The following is a 17,798-nucleotide window of genomic DNA, read 5'->3' on the forward strand; positions in this document are numbered from 1 at the left end:
AGCCCACTTTCATTCATAAAAATTAAAGACAGGAAATGACGACATTCCAGGAGGCTGGATGCAGGGCTGGCACTGCTGTGATGTCAGGGGTGGGGCCAGCGGTTGCCGGGTGACGGACAGGGACGCCAACATGGCGCCCACCAGGGGCTGAAGTGCGTGGTCACGGGCTGGGGGCTAGGCTCGGGGGACGTCAGGGGGCGCGGCCAGCGGTTGCTGGGTGACAGTCAGGGAATCCAACATGGCTCCCGCCCGGGGCTAGTATAGATGGGCGAGGGGCGGGGGGGTTGGCATGATGTCAGGGGCAGGGCCAGCAGCCTCTGAGTGTCTGACAGTGATGCCAATGTGACATTTTCAGTGAATTTGAAGAAATATATTAATATGTGTGTTAAAATTGAAGAATTTGATGTAAAATAATACACATGAAAGTGTACACATAGATAATACATCAAAACTAACTGACAAACCATGTAAAAAAATTCTAATCAAATTGATGGCTTTCAGGGAAAATACTTCTTATAAAATTGAACAAATATACAGAAAATTTATTTAAAATTAAGATTTGGCATTGAAAATAAATATACATAAAAAGTTGACAAAGAAAACTAAATGTGCAGGCAAAATAACTTTTATGAAAAAATTGAAAAATAAAGTGTTAAAATTGAAGAATCTGTTGGAAAATAATAATGGTAAAAGATAAATCATCTTTACTAAATAAAGCACTTACAAACATTTTCTTATTAAATTGATGATTTTCTTGGAAAATATTTCTGATAAAATTGAAGCAGTGCGGGAGCTGGTGAGATGGCTCAGCGGTTAAGAACACTGACTGCTCTCCCGAAGGTCCTGAGTTCAAACCCCAGCAACCACATGGTGGCTCACAACCATCCGTAATGAGATCTGACCCCTCTTCTGGTGTGTCTGAAGACAGCTACAGTGTACTTACATATAATAAATAAATAAATAAATAAATAAATCTTTAAAAAAAAATTGAAGCAGTGCATACAAAAGTAGTGTTAAATTGAAAATTTTTCATGGGAAATTATTCAGAAATATTGCGTGCATAAAAACATCTCTAAATAATTTAAAAATTAAATAGAAATATTTTCTGATAAAATTAAAGTTTCTCTTAACTAATATTCAAGTAATATTGAAGAAATATATACAAATATGTGTTAAAATTGAAGAATTAGCTGGAAAATAATAATAGTAAAATGGTAAACATAGAAAAAATATATATACTATACAATATACTATATAATATATACAAGATTACTGAGATCTGACAATCTAGCCAAAGAGAACAAAACAGAATAATCTTGTTTTCCTGATCCCCATCCACAGCCATCATCTCCAAGCAAGACCGTCCTGAGAATGTCCCTCCCGTCCTGAATCTCCACATGCTGAAGGTGACCCTGGAACTGCCTTCTAACAAGTTCATGCAGCCAAAGCCTAGGAAGAAAGTGGACATCTCAAGTCTTCTGCTGCCAACGTGATGGGCTGGCTCTTCTCTCCATCCTGACCCAGGTCTCCACAGTTAACACATTTGGAAATAAAGCACAGCACTTTCCCATTGTTCTGACACTGACAAATCTCAGTGGCTGAGACCTCAGGCTTTTGAAATGGAGGTGATCAACATTTGTGTCCCAGGAGAGTCTCCCGGGATGGGCTCCTCAGCTTCTGTTCAGTAGAGGGAGAACATTAACAGGAAGGCAAAGCCTGTTCCCCATGACATAAACAATCCCCTGTCTGAACAGTCTAGTGTATCCTGGAGAGCTCTGGGCATCCCCTGTGATGTCAACAGTGATGTCACAACACCCACTGCTCTCAGCGCTTTCAATTAGTCCCTAGAGAGTTCACCCATATTTATATCTGCAAGATGGAGGAGGAGTGTACTTGAGAGTGAGAATGGGGAGCTTAGAGAAATGAGAGAGAGGCCAAGGGAAGCTGGCTTTCCATCTCACTGTAAACCAGTAAGGAAGATGTGGTCCTGGGAAAGGCTCAGTGAGTCATGGAACAGTGATGTGAAAATTCCTGGAGTAGGCATCTGTGAGCCTGGCTTCCCAGGAGTGGCAATTGTGCCACTGTGAAGTTAATGAATTTTCCTGCTCAACATAATTCCTGAATTGTGAGGATTCTAGAACATTTGTTTGTCCATCACCTAAGACTGGAGATGGCTAGTCCAAAGCAATTCTGCCATGAATTTTTGTATTTCCCTGTTACTGGCCATTGTGGTGTAACATGCGGACATAAGGAGACCATAAAGAGTCAGGTAGGAAATATTTTCCAGTTTATATCACTTCAACACTTTACTCCCAGTTTGTTGTTCTAGGTACTGTGGCTATCAGACTACAGTAACACAGAGCAAATATTATTTTGACCTCCTCTGAGAACCATGTCTGTGAGAATGACACACCTTAAGCTTCCTGAATCAGCAGAATGGGTGTGAAACATATCTCTAATTCAGCCAAACAACTGTCAGGATCACGGACTGGGTACTTTTTCCAACTCAGGATTGTTTTAGTCTTTCAGTTGGATGAATTGTTCAGTCTTTTGATGATAGTTTGCAATAGACAACTATATAATCCACAGTCATGAGCCTAGAATTCATGACAGGGCATCTGATTATGAACACTGCATATGAGTACTTGGGGACTGTGCCATTATTCCTGTTTTCTGTAGCTACATGATTGGCGGCTCCTAAGCCACGTTGTACCCTGTGCAGTTGTTAACAAGCCTGGCCAGGCCATCTTTGATGTTACCATAAACCTGTATAGGTAGGCAGACAAAATATCTAGCTGCTTACATGCCCAAATCTCTACAAGATAATGGGGGAGCTGAGATCCAGGAGCAGACATTTCAAGCATTTGCCAAAGTCTTTGATGTCTCACTGGATTGAAGGCATTCTCTATTTTTTTTGGTCCTCAGCCTTGTCTGTGCATTCTCCATGCCGTCTAACTCTGCCAGTTGACTTGTGTTCCTCTACCTACAGAGGCTGGAGTAGTCCCCTAACCTCCTCCCTCCAACTATTATTATCAAGAAGCAGGAAAGTAATCAGAGAGTCTGCCCACTCACCTGATGCCCAGTGAGAGAAATGACCTGCAAGATTGACTGGTATTTATTACTGATGGATTATTGGAATATAGCTATTCATTGTTTCAAATCTTGACTTAAGAACAGGTGTCCCTTTGTCTAATTCAACGTTCAGTGTTCTCATGAGGATTAGGTGTGCTGACACACCCATTAACACACTCTTTGACGCCTAGATTATTTTGGGTAAATTTTTCTTCTTTCCCTACATCGTTTCCTCACAAAATTCTGGTACATAGTGCTTTATCTTTTCTATCATTTCCTTTTTTGTCCATATAGTGTTCCACAAACTTATTTGTAGAAGGTCTATATTTCTTAGGATCCTTGTCCACACACAATCTGAGTTGTTGCCCAGTGTGTTGCTTAACATGAATCTTTATATCTTGAATTCACTGTGCCAGGTACCCACACCCGCTCCAGTTTCTTTCCTTTTTGCCATCTGCCCCATATAACAGACCCACAAAACCTCACCGCACACCCACTGCTTCCAGACTTCTGGTGAGTGTGTTCCATGGGGACCCTGAGAATGAGAGAAAAAAGGAAAGTCAGTTAAAGAAGGTGGTGTTTCTTCTGATTTCTTCCCAGTAAATGCATGCGTGCTCACATGTGCACACACAAACACAAACACACACACAAGCACACACACAAATGCAGTCACAAATGCACATACACACATACAAACACACATAAAAACACACACACAAACACACACAAACATACACACAAAAACACACACAAAAACACACACACAAACACATACAAACACACACAAAACCACACACACAAACACATACAAACACATACTAACACACAGACACAAAACAACACACTCATACACAGACACACAAGGCACACACACACACACACACACACACACACACACACACACACACACGCAAGCAGGGAAGTCCCTTAGCTAAAGGTCCTTTCAGGTGGACTTCCCACAAGTATGCACTGAAAGCTTGCCATGATGATTGTGTTGTGAGGGCCGGATCTGGTAACACAGTGGCTGCCCCTGAACCACAAATTATTGTTTCGTCCTGTGTGGCCTCGATCCCACACCTTTCTAAACAGCCTCACTCTGGGGCGGGAAGGGGGGGCCTCCTCAACAAATCTTCTCACAGCATCTGCATTCTGTACACACCCCGATGGAAACGCAGGCATGAGGTGCTTCCTTGATGAATATTTGTCAGCAGAGAGGCCTCAAGATTCACACATCTCCTGAGTGTGAAGTCCCACAGTGCTTTGAGTGGCAGTCATTCTGCACACACAATGTACACACGTACATACTCGGAATGGGACTTACTTGTTACACTGTGACCAGGTTCCCCTCCTGCAGAAGAAAGGTCCCTGCTGCCACACAGGCTTGACCATTGGCCGACCTTAAAGCACAGTTCAGTCAGCAACACTGCCTGGTCTGTTCCAAGGTGGGAATAGAATGCATTCTAGAACTCATGGCTCCTGCATGATCAGTCGGACATCTCTCAGTCAAGTGCTGCTCTGCTGAGGCTGTGTTCCAAGGCCGTCGCCAACACCTCCAACACCACACACACACACACACACACACACATACACACACACATGTGTTGAGAAGTCCTAGCAGGGCAGAGTGGTGGGAGACCAGTCCAAGCTGCCGTCATGGTGACAGCCATGTCTGAAACACCACCAGTTCCGATGCAAAGCCTGCGACATAGGAGACGTTCACACAGTCTAGGAATGGATGGGTTGTTCTGGAACAGGAATAGACAGGCCAGGGATCGGGCCTGCTGAGCTTTTGAAATTAAGAACCGAGCTCTGCATGGAAATGCCTGAGAGAATAATAAACCTCTATGGCCAGGCCTGGTGGCACTTGCCTTTAATTTCAGCATTCTGGAGACAGAGGCAGATAGATCTATGGTCTACATGAGTTCTAGGACAGCCAGGGCCACATAGACACTGTCTCCAAAAATAAAATAAAGTAAAATATAATATAATATAATATAATATAATATAATATAATATAATATAATATAATAAAATAAAATAAAATAAAAGTAAAATAAAATAATAAAATTAAATTAAATTTAAAAAAGGAACCTCTATACCTCTAACAAATATTTTTCAACATTGACTGTGAACCAGGAGCTAAAATGTTGACCTAATATTCCCATTTAATTAACTTTTAAGAAAGCCCTACTGGTAGACAGGAATTATGTTTTTCCATACATTTTGATTTAGGGGATTCGTGTTCCCAGGTAACTGTGGGGTGGAGCTTAGACAGAATCCTAACAAGGAGGAGGTTCCTCGGGGCGTGGCTGTAAGGGACGCCTTGGTTATCTTAACTGGTTATCGTAACTGGTGTGGGAAGCCCCACCCACTGTGGGCGGCACCATTCCCTGGCTAGTGTGTGGAAAGGGGCTGAGCAGCAGCAGGCGTTCTTTGCTCTTGGCGTCCTGATTATTTACACACCTGATGTGAGTGAGCAGCTGTTTCACACTTCAGAGTGGCATCCCCACCATGAGGGACTTTACTGTGAACCGTGAGCTGGAATAAACCTGTTCTCCTGACAGAGTGTTTTATCAAAGCAGCAGCAGTGATTAAGATACTTGTGAAATGACCTTGATCCATTCAAGGTGGTCACAATGAGAGGTAATGTGTTTTGTTTAAAGAATTTTTATTAGATATTTTCTTATTTACATTTATTTTTTGCTTTTGCTTCATTGAGACAGGGTTTCTCTGTGTAGTCCTGGCTGTCCTGGAACTCACTCTGTAGATCACACTGGCCTCAAACTCAGAAATCCACCTGCCTCTGCTTCCCAAGTGCTTTTTTAATTTTTTTTATTTTTATATTTATTTATATTTTATATATATTATATATACATATGTTTCTATTTATATTTTATTTACATTTCAAATGTCCCCTTTCCTCGTTTTCCCTCTGAAAACCCTCTATCCCATCCCCCCTCCCCATGCTCACTAACCCACCCACTCCTGCTTCCCTGACCTGGTATTCCCCTACCCTGGGGCAATGAGCCTTCATGGGTCCAAGGGCCTCTCTTTTCATGGATGTCCGACCAGGCCATCCTCTGCTATCCATGTGGGTGGAGCCAAGGGTCCCTCCATGTGCATACTTCGGTTGGTGGTTTAGTCCCTGGGAGCTCTGGGGGTACTAATGGTTAATATTATTGATTCTCGTATGGGGCTACAAAACCCTTCAGCTCCTTGGGTCCTTTCTCTAGCTCCTCCATTGTTGACCCTGTGCTCAGTTCAATGCCTGGCTGAGAGTGTCCCCCTCTGTGTTTGTCAGGCACTGGCAGAGACTCTCAGGTGACAAATATATCAGGCTCCTGTCAGCAAACACTTGTTGGCATCCACAATAGTGTCTGGGTTTGGTACATGAGCTGGTTACTGGCCCCAATATGTTTTCATTACCCTAACTCACCCTAACTGTTATTGCAACAACACTGAAGGTATGAGGAGGCCATTTGTCCACAGTCCGGCTATGCTGGCAGGTCTCGAGGTAGCCACAATTTGGCTCACAAATTTGACCAGAGTGTATAATATTAGGCAGAGAGAAAATAAAATCCCTGCAGCTTTGTTAGACAGGGTCATGGAGACATTTTTGACAGTACATGCCCATGGAACCTGAATCACCAGAAGCAAAGGAAGGAGACATCAAAAAATTTTCAAGTTGGGGGATGAAATTGATAAAATAGAAAGAGAACCATTCAGAGAATTAATGAAACATGGAGTTGGTCTTTTGATCCTTTTATTAGACAAGATAAACAAACCCCTATTAAAAGATAAAGAATATACAAATTAATGAAATCTAAAATAAAATGGGGGATTAAATAGCAGGTAATGAAGAAATCCAGAGAGTTGTAAAGACATAGTTTAAAAAGGGTGCATTCCACCAACTAGGAAATTCTAAAACAAATAGCTAACTTCCTCAATAGATTCCACATCCCAAAATTAAACTAGAGAAAAACAACGTAAATTGACATAAACATGAAGGAAAACAGAATTCATTAAAACTATGTCCCCAATATGAGCCCATGTCTATGAGTTTTAGGATAGCCTCCTACCAGACTTTCAATGAGGATTTAACAAGAATTCAGTGTATTCAACAATATAGAAACAAAATAAATATTAGTCAATTTATTTTCTGAACCCCTGATTACTCATATATCCAGTCAAGAAAGAATGTGTGATAAAAAAAGAATTACAGACCAATTACCCTAATACCACAGATTCAAAAATACTTAAAAGATAAAACAAATAAAATAAAATATAAAACACATCAAAAGATTGTCCACCATTAACAACGAGGATGGCTTCATTCTAGAAACAGTGATGGTTCAACAAAATGGGATTAAAGTGTAAGAAAAACCAAGAATTGATCATCTCATGAGGTAATGTAAAATTCTCTGACAATATTCAACACCAGTTCATGATAAAATTCTCGGAGTTCTGGTGCTTACTGGGGCTGGAACGTGGCTCCTTCTATTCCATTATCAGCAGCTTTCAATATTTCAAATATATCACTGCCTAATCTTGGCTTTCCTGGAAATTGCTTAGAGATCTACCTTGATCTCAAAGATCTGCATGACTCTGTCTCGTGAATGGTGGGTTAAAAAGCATGTAACACCATGCCTGGAACTAAGCCTTTCTGCTTATATTTTACATTCAGAACCCAGAATCCAAATCTATCTCTTGGCAATTTGACACATAATTGTATCTTCATGTGTCTACATCAAAACAGTATCCAGGTAATAATAATTCCTAACATGATACAGTTCTCTTTCATATAACTGCAAACCCATATGTTTAGCTGAATGTAATCTTGTCCTAATGTAACCATTCCTTTAATGCCATTGAATATCCTTGATCACAAGATTAAACGTCATTCAACTTCCTGATGATGCCTTGTATTTTGAACCTTTCTTTTTTTTATTTTTCCTTTCTTAGTGTCTATGCTTGCTAAAAACTTTCAGGCCAAATTCTATGTGGTGATTTCCGTGACGTACTTGGTCAATACAATTAATGTAAACCTCTTTACCTTAACCTCAAGGAAACTCTTCAGACGAGGGCAGCAAACTTCTTTGCAAAAGCATCAAAAAAAAAAAAAAAAATCTCCAGAGTGGAAATAATCCCAAGCACCCATGTCTATCATATCCTACTATGATACACTCCTAATTCCCACTTAATTCATGATCATATTCATTATGTTTCTCTCCAGCACACAGAATTTGGAGACTTATCCCTAGTGAAATCACTTTACCACATTGATTACATTAATTAGTTTTCTGTCCGGTGTGTGTTCTTTTATGATACTGGAGATAACTATGTCTTGTAAAGGCTTTACCACATTGATTACATTCATAAGGTTTCTCTCCTGTATGTGTTCTTTTATGTGTTTGGAGATTACTGGGTCTTGCAAAGGCTTTACCACATTGATTACATTCATATGGTTTCTCTCCAGTATGTGTTCTTTTATGATATTGGAGATCATTGTGATAGGCAAAGGCTTTACCACATTGATTACATTCATAAGGTTTCTCTCCAGTATGTGTTCTTTTATGTCTTTGGAGAGTACTGTGCTGTGCAAAGGCTTTACCACATTGATTACATTCATAAGGTTTCTCTCCAGTATGTGTTCTTTTATGAGATTGGAGATGACTGTGCTGTGCAAAGGCTTTACCACATTGATTACATTCATGAGGTTTCTCTCCAGTATGTGTTGTTTTATGACATTGGAGATGACTTGATCTTGTAAAGGCTTTACCACATATATTACACTCATAGGGTTTCACTCCAGTATATCTTCTTACATGCCTGCAACGATAATTAGCACATGTGAAATCTTTACCACATTCATTACTCTGATCAATCATGTAATCAATATGAATTATGTTTACAATTTGTCTAATGGTAAAGAAACATCAGATCTTAAGGTTTTAGCCCTTTATATGTTCATGTTGTTCTCCCTCATCATGAGTTGTTCAAGACACCTGTGATGGTTATTACATGGCTCATATTTATAATACCCTCTTTTTATATGATGTATTTTAGCTATCTGAATAAAGTTAGAAAAACTCTGATCTGTATAACACTGATTGTATTCATATTTTTCTCTAGTGTGAATTACAACACATGTGACTGGGAACCAGGACACACAGAAGAATTTCCAAATTCCTAGTACCCATAAAGATTTTTTTACACTATGAGTTTTGGGATATTCCCTGTAAAACTAAAAACCCAACTAATTACAAATGTCTTTCATATTCCTAATTTCTTCCAAAGGCAGAATATAACATATCTTCTTGTTTTAGAACAAAAATTTTATGCTTCTTCTTTCCATATCCCAATGCTCACATGATTCTTATCTATTGTGACACATGATATACCTAATAAAAAGAATGATAAATGAAAGGTTTATGCATTGCATTCACACTGTTTGAATTTTTGTTTCTCATAGCATGTGCAATATGGACTAATGTTTCTCCAAAACAATATTCTTGATTCTCATAAAATGCCCTCTCACCAAACTGAACCATATTACTACAAGAATATTAGTATCACCAAATTTTCTATGGATTATTTGCTTATTAGAATGTTTTGGATATAAATTTATCACTATTCAAAGTGCAATTTCTAAATACTATGAGACTATACAGATTGGCAGATCCACAGCACAGGTCTAATGGAGCTACTTATCAAATGGATACACAAATCACATATCGGATCTTGAGGTACATGGTTCTATAAGAATATTATAATCATATCTACACTTAAAGGACTGTTATTTTACACTTTTACTTTTTGCTGTAGATTCCATAAGATGTTAAATTTTCCTCAGAGACAAATTTGGAACAGCTTGCACATGGAAATTACCTTTCATGACTTCTATTATTTTGAAAATGTTCTTCAAGATGATGCTCTTCGCAATTATAGCCTAAAACACAGTAATAGAAAATGAATGATATAGTATTGGAAAATAGGCAAAATTAAAGGTACTGTGAATTTTAACTGCACCGTGATAGTTACACTGAAAATTCAGTGAAACAGAATTACTCAGCTCAGTTTTCATACAATTAAAATAATAGAAGATCATCAATAACCAAGAAACATATGTTTCCTTCTTAAAAAAATAACAGTCTTACCAATAGCTTTGAGGTTCAGGTAGGTTTCCAACATCACATTTTTGTAGAGACTCTTCTGGGAAGGATCCAGCAAATTCCACTCTTCCTCAGTGAATTTCACATGCACATCATCAAAAGTCACTTCATCCTAAATATCTCATACAAATGTACAACACAAAGCATGATACTAACATCACCGGAAAACAAATATATGCATTCTCAAATATATAGTCACATAATTCTCGTGCTTGCTCTGCTTATTTTCTGACTCAGAATTTATAATTACTGTGTCATTTTTAGAAGGAGCTTTAATTATAAGATACACCTCTGTCACTTTTGAACTATTTAAATAGGATACAACTTTGCCAGAGAAATGCGAATTGGGAGGGAGATGCAGAGGAAACAGATCCACAATACCGAGCACACATCTAAAAAATTGTATGAACAATTACTAACTACAAACATGATGGGCAAGCTGGGTGTATTTTCTCATGTCTTTAATTACAGAGGCACAGCCAGGTTATGCCATTTACCTAGACACTGGCATGGCCTTTGTAATGTGTTCTAGGAGACTAAAATGTATATTTTAAGACACTCAATCCCTACAAAAAACAACCATGGGAAAAAATGATACTGAACTCAAAGTTCTTTATGAAAGTTCCTACAAAGAATTATAAATTCACAGAACATCTGTATTCACCTGGCAGAAATATGAAATTTAATCTGTAACATTTGGTCGAATTTCAATACTAAAATATGGATGAAAAACCACACAAAAATATGCTTATATTACAAATATAAGACATTTTTTTTTGTGGTTTCTCTACTACTTTAAGGACAGAAAAAGCTACACAGCAAAATTTGGTTTGGAAAAGAAAAGCAAAAAATAAAATTAATATAAAAATATAAAACAACTAGACTTGTAAAATAGATTATCACTGAATAGCAAATGTATATATTGTATTTTATATGATTTAAGGAAAGATATTATAGTGCATATATGGGAGCATGTGAAGAAAGTTGAAGGGTCAGTTTCAACCACAACACAGTACACACCAAGGACACAATGTTTCCCTCTAAAAGAAGTGCTGGGTAAATTCTGGAGCAGAGACTGAGGGCATGGCCAATGAAAATTTGCCCCACTTGAGAGTACCATCCTATAGACAAGCACCAATCCATGAGATTATAAATGACACTCTGTTATGCTCCCACACTGAAGCCTGGATTAATTGTCTATTGAGAGGATCCACCCACCAGCTGACTGAAAAGCTGCACAGATCCAGAGTCAAACCTTGCATGGACCTTGAGGACTATTATGGAAGAATTGTTGGAAAGATTGCAATCCCTGAGAAGGATAGGAACTCCACAGGAAGACCAAGAGACTCAGGTAACAAGCACCCTTGGGGACACTCAGAGACTAAGCCACAAACCAAATAGCATACACAGGATGGACTAAGGCCCCTGGCACATATATAGCAGATGTGCAGCGAAGAGGCTCAGATGGTCATCTAATAACAACTGTAGCCAGGGCTTTCCCTATAGCTTTGGGGGGGATATATTTCCAAACTGTTTCTTTAACTGGGCTGCCATGTCTGGCCTCAGTGAGAGAGGATGCACTTAACTCACAATAGAATTGATGCACCAATTTTGGGGATACCTGGGGGCCCCACAACCTCTCAAAGAAAAACAGAGGAGACTGGAGGAGGGACTCTGCCATAGCAAGGGACATATAATGGGGATATTGATAAGGGTGACAATGAATATATAAATTATTGGAAAAGCAAAAAAAAAAGGGAGAAAAAATAACATTTTCATTCTATAAACACTATCCTGGAAGGTATCTGGAATGACTCCTACCAGAAAATCTTCCACAAGCTTCACAAAGAAAGCCAGACAGGACAGACAAGCAGCCAAAGACATCATCCTATCTATAAACATTTTGTTTCAATCAACTGCATCCTGACCCTTGACACTATAGGCAAATATTCATCCTTTGATGAAAATGCATTCAGTCTTTCTTCAGGGATCCTAAGAGTCTGTTGGAGCTCCTACACTGTTCAAACATCTAAAGTCTCTTCTGACACACAAAGCAAAATCTTGAAGGTCACCTCTTGTAACAGCTTGGGTACTTCCTCTCCTTGTATACATATCTCCATGGCTGATTTATCAATGCTTTAGTTACCTCAACAAACTATAGTCGCAAAATGAAATTCAAGAATCATCTTCATAATTTGAGTGCAATGAACTCTCATGCAGTCTTCCCTATGGCTCTGACTCTGCCAAAAGATATCTGGATTTGGGCCAAATTGAAACCATACTGGAAGAATCCAGGATCGCAAATTTATCATCTCTCAGTTTTCAGAAGCCACACCATACGAAAGATCCTCTTAAGTTTGGCTTCTAAGGTGATGGACTCTGCCTCACCTGGTCCACTTATAACAGCTAGAAACTGAAAAAAATCAAGATGTCCCTTAACCAAAATTTGGATAAAGACTATGTGGCTCATATACAAAACGGAATTCTATTCAGCTAGTAAAAACAAGAACATTATGAATCTTGCAGGCAAATGGATACAACTAGGTATTATTATCCTAAGTGAAGTATCCCAGACCCAAAAGGACATGGATGTATGTACTCACGGACTAATGAATAATAACCATAAAGTACAGGATATCTGCATGACATTTCTTTGTTCTGAAGAAGCTAAACAAGAAGGAAGCCTAAGGGGCTGAATAGATGGCTCACCTGGTAAGAGCTCTTGTGAAGGTCCTGAGTTCATATCCCAGCACCGACATGGTGACTCACAACCACCAGTAATGAGATCTGATGCCCTCTTCTGGTGTGTTTGAAAACAAATACAGGGTACTTATATGTAAAAAATAAATATATTTTTAAAAAGAAAGAAGGCTAAAATGAGCATGGTTGAATCACACTCTGAAGTGGAAATAAAACGGTCAAAGGGGGCAGATGAAAGAGAGAGAGAACTGGAAGGACCAGTAGTTAAGAAAAGGGAAGGGGAGGTAAGGAACTGCTGTGGTGAGAGAAAAGGAAGGGCCATAGGACAAGGAAAATGAATTGAAATCTCCAGCTGACAGGGATCTAAGAGCTTAGGCATCTTTAGGATCTGCTACAGACCGTGAAAGGGAAGGCAACATGCAGTCTATGGGGGATATAATAGCTGAAATACATAGCAGTGAGATTTGGACACTGAAGAGGGCCACACCCTAAAGACAGGCAGAACTCCCAGTGGAAAGTTAACTATGCCAACCAAACCAAAAACCTTTCCAACCAAAATTTATCTTGTCTACAAGAAATACAGGCAAAAATATGGGGCAGAGAATGAGGGACTCACAAAACTATACCCTGCTCAAATTGAGAACCAACGCATGGGCAATCACCAATTCCTGACTATACTGAGGATATACTTTGTTATACTTCCTGAGAGTAGCTTAGCATAATTGTTCTCTGAGAGTCTCCATCCAGCACCTGACTGAAACAGATGCAGAGCCCACAGCCTAGCATTGCACAGAACACAGGGGATCTTTGGAAGTGTTGGGGAAAGAAATGAGGGTCTCCAAAGAAAAAGAAACCCATAAGAAGTCCCTCAGTGTTAACTAACCTGGGCACTAGGAAACTCTCAGAGACTGAGCCACCAGCCATCCTTCAGATGACTGTAGCTCTGAAAGGTTGAAATGTTATCAACTTCACCTCACTCCTGATTATGTTTCCTTATGGATTGCTAGGATTTTCTTACCCAGCCCACCTCCTCTCCTAGTTTCCAACATTAACCAGCAATCTCTCTTGAACATAACAGTTCAGTAAAAGAGCCAGCACTCAGCCAACACTCTAAAAATCTACAAAGAAAACTGCAACACAGGAATAACACTCTCACAAAAACAAGACAAATTGAGAAACTAGTACCTAGACCAATAATCACCAAAAATGCAAATACCTAGGACCAGCATAGAAAGATATGTAATACCAGCCAGGAAAATAAGTCACCATCCACAGACTCTCACTCCAAACCTTTTCCACAACGAAACTCTTTTGTATCAGAGGTCATGTGTGTTTTACTTTCTCAATATATGTTAGAGAAAGAGGAGGAAGAGGAGGAGGAGGAAGAGGAGGGGGAAGAGGAGGAGGAGGAGGAGGAAGAGGAGGAGGAGGAGGAGGAGGAGGAGAAGGAGGAGGAGGAGAAGGAGAAGAAGAAGAAGAAGAAGAAGAAGAAGAAGAAGAAGAAGAAGAAGAAGAAGAAGAAGAAGAAGAAGAAGAAGAAGAAGAAGAAGAAGAAGGAGGAGGAGGAGGAGGAGGAGGAGGAGGAGGAGGAGGAGGAGGAGGAGGAGGAGGAGGAGGAGGAGGAGGAGGAGGAGGAGGAGGAGGAGGAGGAGGAGGAGGAGGAGGAGAGGAAAATCAGCATAAAGAAAATATTTCCAAGAAATCCAAAAATGAAAGCTTTCATTGACTAAAGGAAGGTGTCTAATAATGTACAAGAAGCATCAGCAATACCAGATTGGGAAAGAACGTTTGCCACATCATAATCAAAACAATAAACATATTAGTTAAAGAAACAAAAAAATTACAGCAGAAAAAAATTAACAAACCAAGCAAAAGAAAAACTAGTGATGTTTGAAATCAGAAATATTAGATTCATATCTGTGATCTTTTTTTAAGGAATAAATTCATTCCTTATGCAATGTTCTCCCTGCATGTATTACTGCAGGCCAGAAGAGGGCACCAGGTCCCATTGCATATGGTCATGAGAGACCATGTGGCTGCTAAGAATTGAACTCATGGCCGGTGTAAGAATAGCCAGAGCTCTTAACCTCTGAGCCATCTCTTCAGGCCTAATCCTGCCTTCTTAATGTATATTGTAAAAGACAAAATGCTTTGGACACAGTTGCTGCATAGTCACAGAACCCACCCAAGCTTCTACATGAAAGCAACTGGTCCAGATGTTTTGGACAGAATTACAATCAGCCGTGATACTGAAGTTATTAAGAGGTCATTGCCTGAACTAGCAGGTTAGAAGCACCACTACAAACCTCACAGGTGGTCACATCTGGCTGATGTTTCTGATCCAACCCCATAGAGGACCCACCACCCCAGTGCATACAGCTCAGCCCCATGTTCCTCCCCATTGTGGGCAGATATCTTGTGCTCACCATGTCTTGATTTCAGTGTTTCCCTGAGGTCCCCCTCAAAGCAAACAACAGCAGGGCTCAGAGCAGGACACAGAGAATCATTCACACTGCATAGCCACAGGGAACACACCAAAAGGCACCCTGAAGATCCCACTTCTTTGTTTGACTGGCAGGTCTGCCTGGCTCCCTTTGATTGGCCAGTGAGTCTTAGCCCTCCTCAGGTTAAAGTGTGCTTCCTATGCAGGACCACACCTTTTCAAGATCTCCATAGTGGTTTGAATTCCATTAACATTTGAAATAAGATATCAAGAGGCATCACACCCCACCCAGCCCTGAGGGAGGAACAACATTCCAGCTTAGGCTTGTCAGCTTCCTGCTTCTCCCCCTCTGATGCCAGGACCCTGCATTTACCAGTACCTGTGCCTGAGCTTTCCTCAAAGCACTTGTCTTCTTTCCATAATAATGATGAAAAGTTTGCCTAGACCTTTACTGAAGGTTCATTGGATGTATCAATCTGACCCAGGAATTGATAACCCAATGTAACACCAGCCTGGTCAACAGAGTGAGGTCCAGGTCAGCCTCTGCTATACAGAGAAACACTTGTCTCCAAAAAAAAAAAAGAAAAAAAATAACAAAAACAAACCAAGTGGGGTTTTTTTGTTTTGTTTTGTTTTGTCTAAATCCTGGGCTCAGGGAAACTGAAGCTCCCTTCTCAAACAACCCCATAAGAAAAGCCAGAAACATAAGCGAAACATAAGGGAAACACTGTTGAGCACTATTACTAGTCAGCACATTTTCAACAGTGGCAAACTAAAAAACAAAGTTCAGTTGGATTAGTACAGATTTTCTAGATAAGCCTATCTCAAATCATAGAGAAAAATGAATCTTTCTATGTATATAGAAAGGGTAGTTAACAGAATGTCCTGATAAGGGCTGTCAGCCAAGGGGAGTTAGAAAAATCAAAGACTGGTGGAGTTCATGTTGCAGGATATTACAGCTGATCTTCAGTGTATACCCCCGTATATTTAAGATATAAGTACTTCCTAATGCCAGTTTCAAAAACAAACAAACAAATCACCTTTGCTTTATAAAATAAAATAGTAAAAGTACCAAAACAAAAGGACTGCTTTTTCATGACAATTCTATAGGTATGTTGCAAAAAGCACATATAGCCTAGATCAAAAGTGAATAAGACCATCTCAAAAGATCAAGATTAAGAAGGGTTTCTCAGTTCAAAAGGTATAATTAAGAAACATCCCCCAGAGTAAGTAGGTTGAGAGTTAGGGTTAGGGGATTCGGGGGTTATGGTTAGGATCAGGACAAGGGTTGTTAGGGTTAGGATGCTTAGGAAATTAAGGGGTTAAGATAGGATTAGAGATTTAGTAAAAGTCCCAGGGCTACGCTCATGGTTAAGGTTAAGATGGCCACCATTATTCTTGATGGTCCCACTGAGTCAATCGTATCCCTGTTACACAACGAAGAAATGTTAGGGTTGTGATCAGTCTCAGGATCAGGTCAAAAGATTTGTTTGTTGTTGTATGTGAACTCAGTTTCTATCTTTTTGCTCATCTGCCTTCCTAGTCCTCATTTTTTATAATATCAAAATCTTTCCTGTCCCAGTGAAAATGGAAAGTGAGTTATCCATGAACCTAGAATTCCCAGATGGGAAATATCTTTGCATTATTATGAGGTCCTGTTCACAGACAACAGAAAACCACTACTCCTTTAGTTTTTCTAAGTTTCATCTGGGGATCCTTATAAGATGTACAAAATCATGGGACTTGGTGCCCCTCTTTGGTAATATCGTAAGTATTGCATGGGCCATTTGTCTTCACCACATCTTTAGTAAATATAACCAAATGGTACAAGACAAAATGGTCTCCATCATTACTCTTGCTGGTCTCACTGAGTCAATAGGAACCCAATTGCACAAAATACCACAACTATAAGCTATTCATTTTATATCTTAATGTTTTGTTCTGTTCTTACTCTGATAGCTTCTACCTTATTCACTCAATGGTTTCTCTAAAGAACCTAAAAGTTTATCCATACCACTTCCAAACTAGCATACTGAAAAAGGAAGTGATGACTCTGATATTCACAAAATCAAACAGATAATCAAGGGAAAAGTTGCCAAGGACAAGACCGACTGCTGCCAGCAAAGAATATCTGTGCTACTCTGTGTTGGGTCTCAGTGTCAGTTATTTATGCATCTAAATCCCCTCAGTGATGAAATGGCCTTCAGTACTCTTCTGCTCTAGATATGTATGGTTTACTTTCTGTCCAAATTAAAAAATATGCTTACTAAAGATTTTTTGTGAAGTTTTTACAAAAAAATCAATGAAAATTATGGAAAAAATTATTGGACAAGCAATATACATAAATTTGTGGCTTAATGAAATTTGTCTTTTGTTACTTATGTATAGAATATCCACATTGGATCATGGTT

General features: G+C 39.5%; 1 protein-coding gene across 1 annotated transcript; it reads right to left on the reverse strand.

Annotated features, from left to right (window-relative positions):
- Positions 1–8,378: 8,378 nt before the first annotated feature.
- LOC127673264 (zinc finger protein 120-like) lies at positions 8,379–12,364 on the reverse strand (the record flags this gene model as incomplete). Its single annotated transcript, XM_052168846.1, has 4 exons — positions 12,317–12,364; positions 10,230–10,356; positions 9,961–10,021; positions 8,379–8,835 (listed from the first exon to the last, which is right to left on the reverse strand). Coding segments are annotated over exons 1-4 (693 nt in total), but the record flags the coding sequence as incomplete, so codon positions are not given.
- Between the last annotated feature and the right edge of the window lie 5,434 nt (positions 12,365–17,798).

This window comes from Apodemus sylvaticus, chromosome 22 (genome assembly GCF_947179515.1).
Source record: "Apodemus sylvaticus chromosome 22, mApoSyl1.1, whole genome shotgun sequence".
Classification (NCBI taxonomy): Eukaryota; Metazoa; Chordata; class Mammalia; order Rodentia; family Muridae; genus Apodemus; species Apodemus sylvaticus.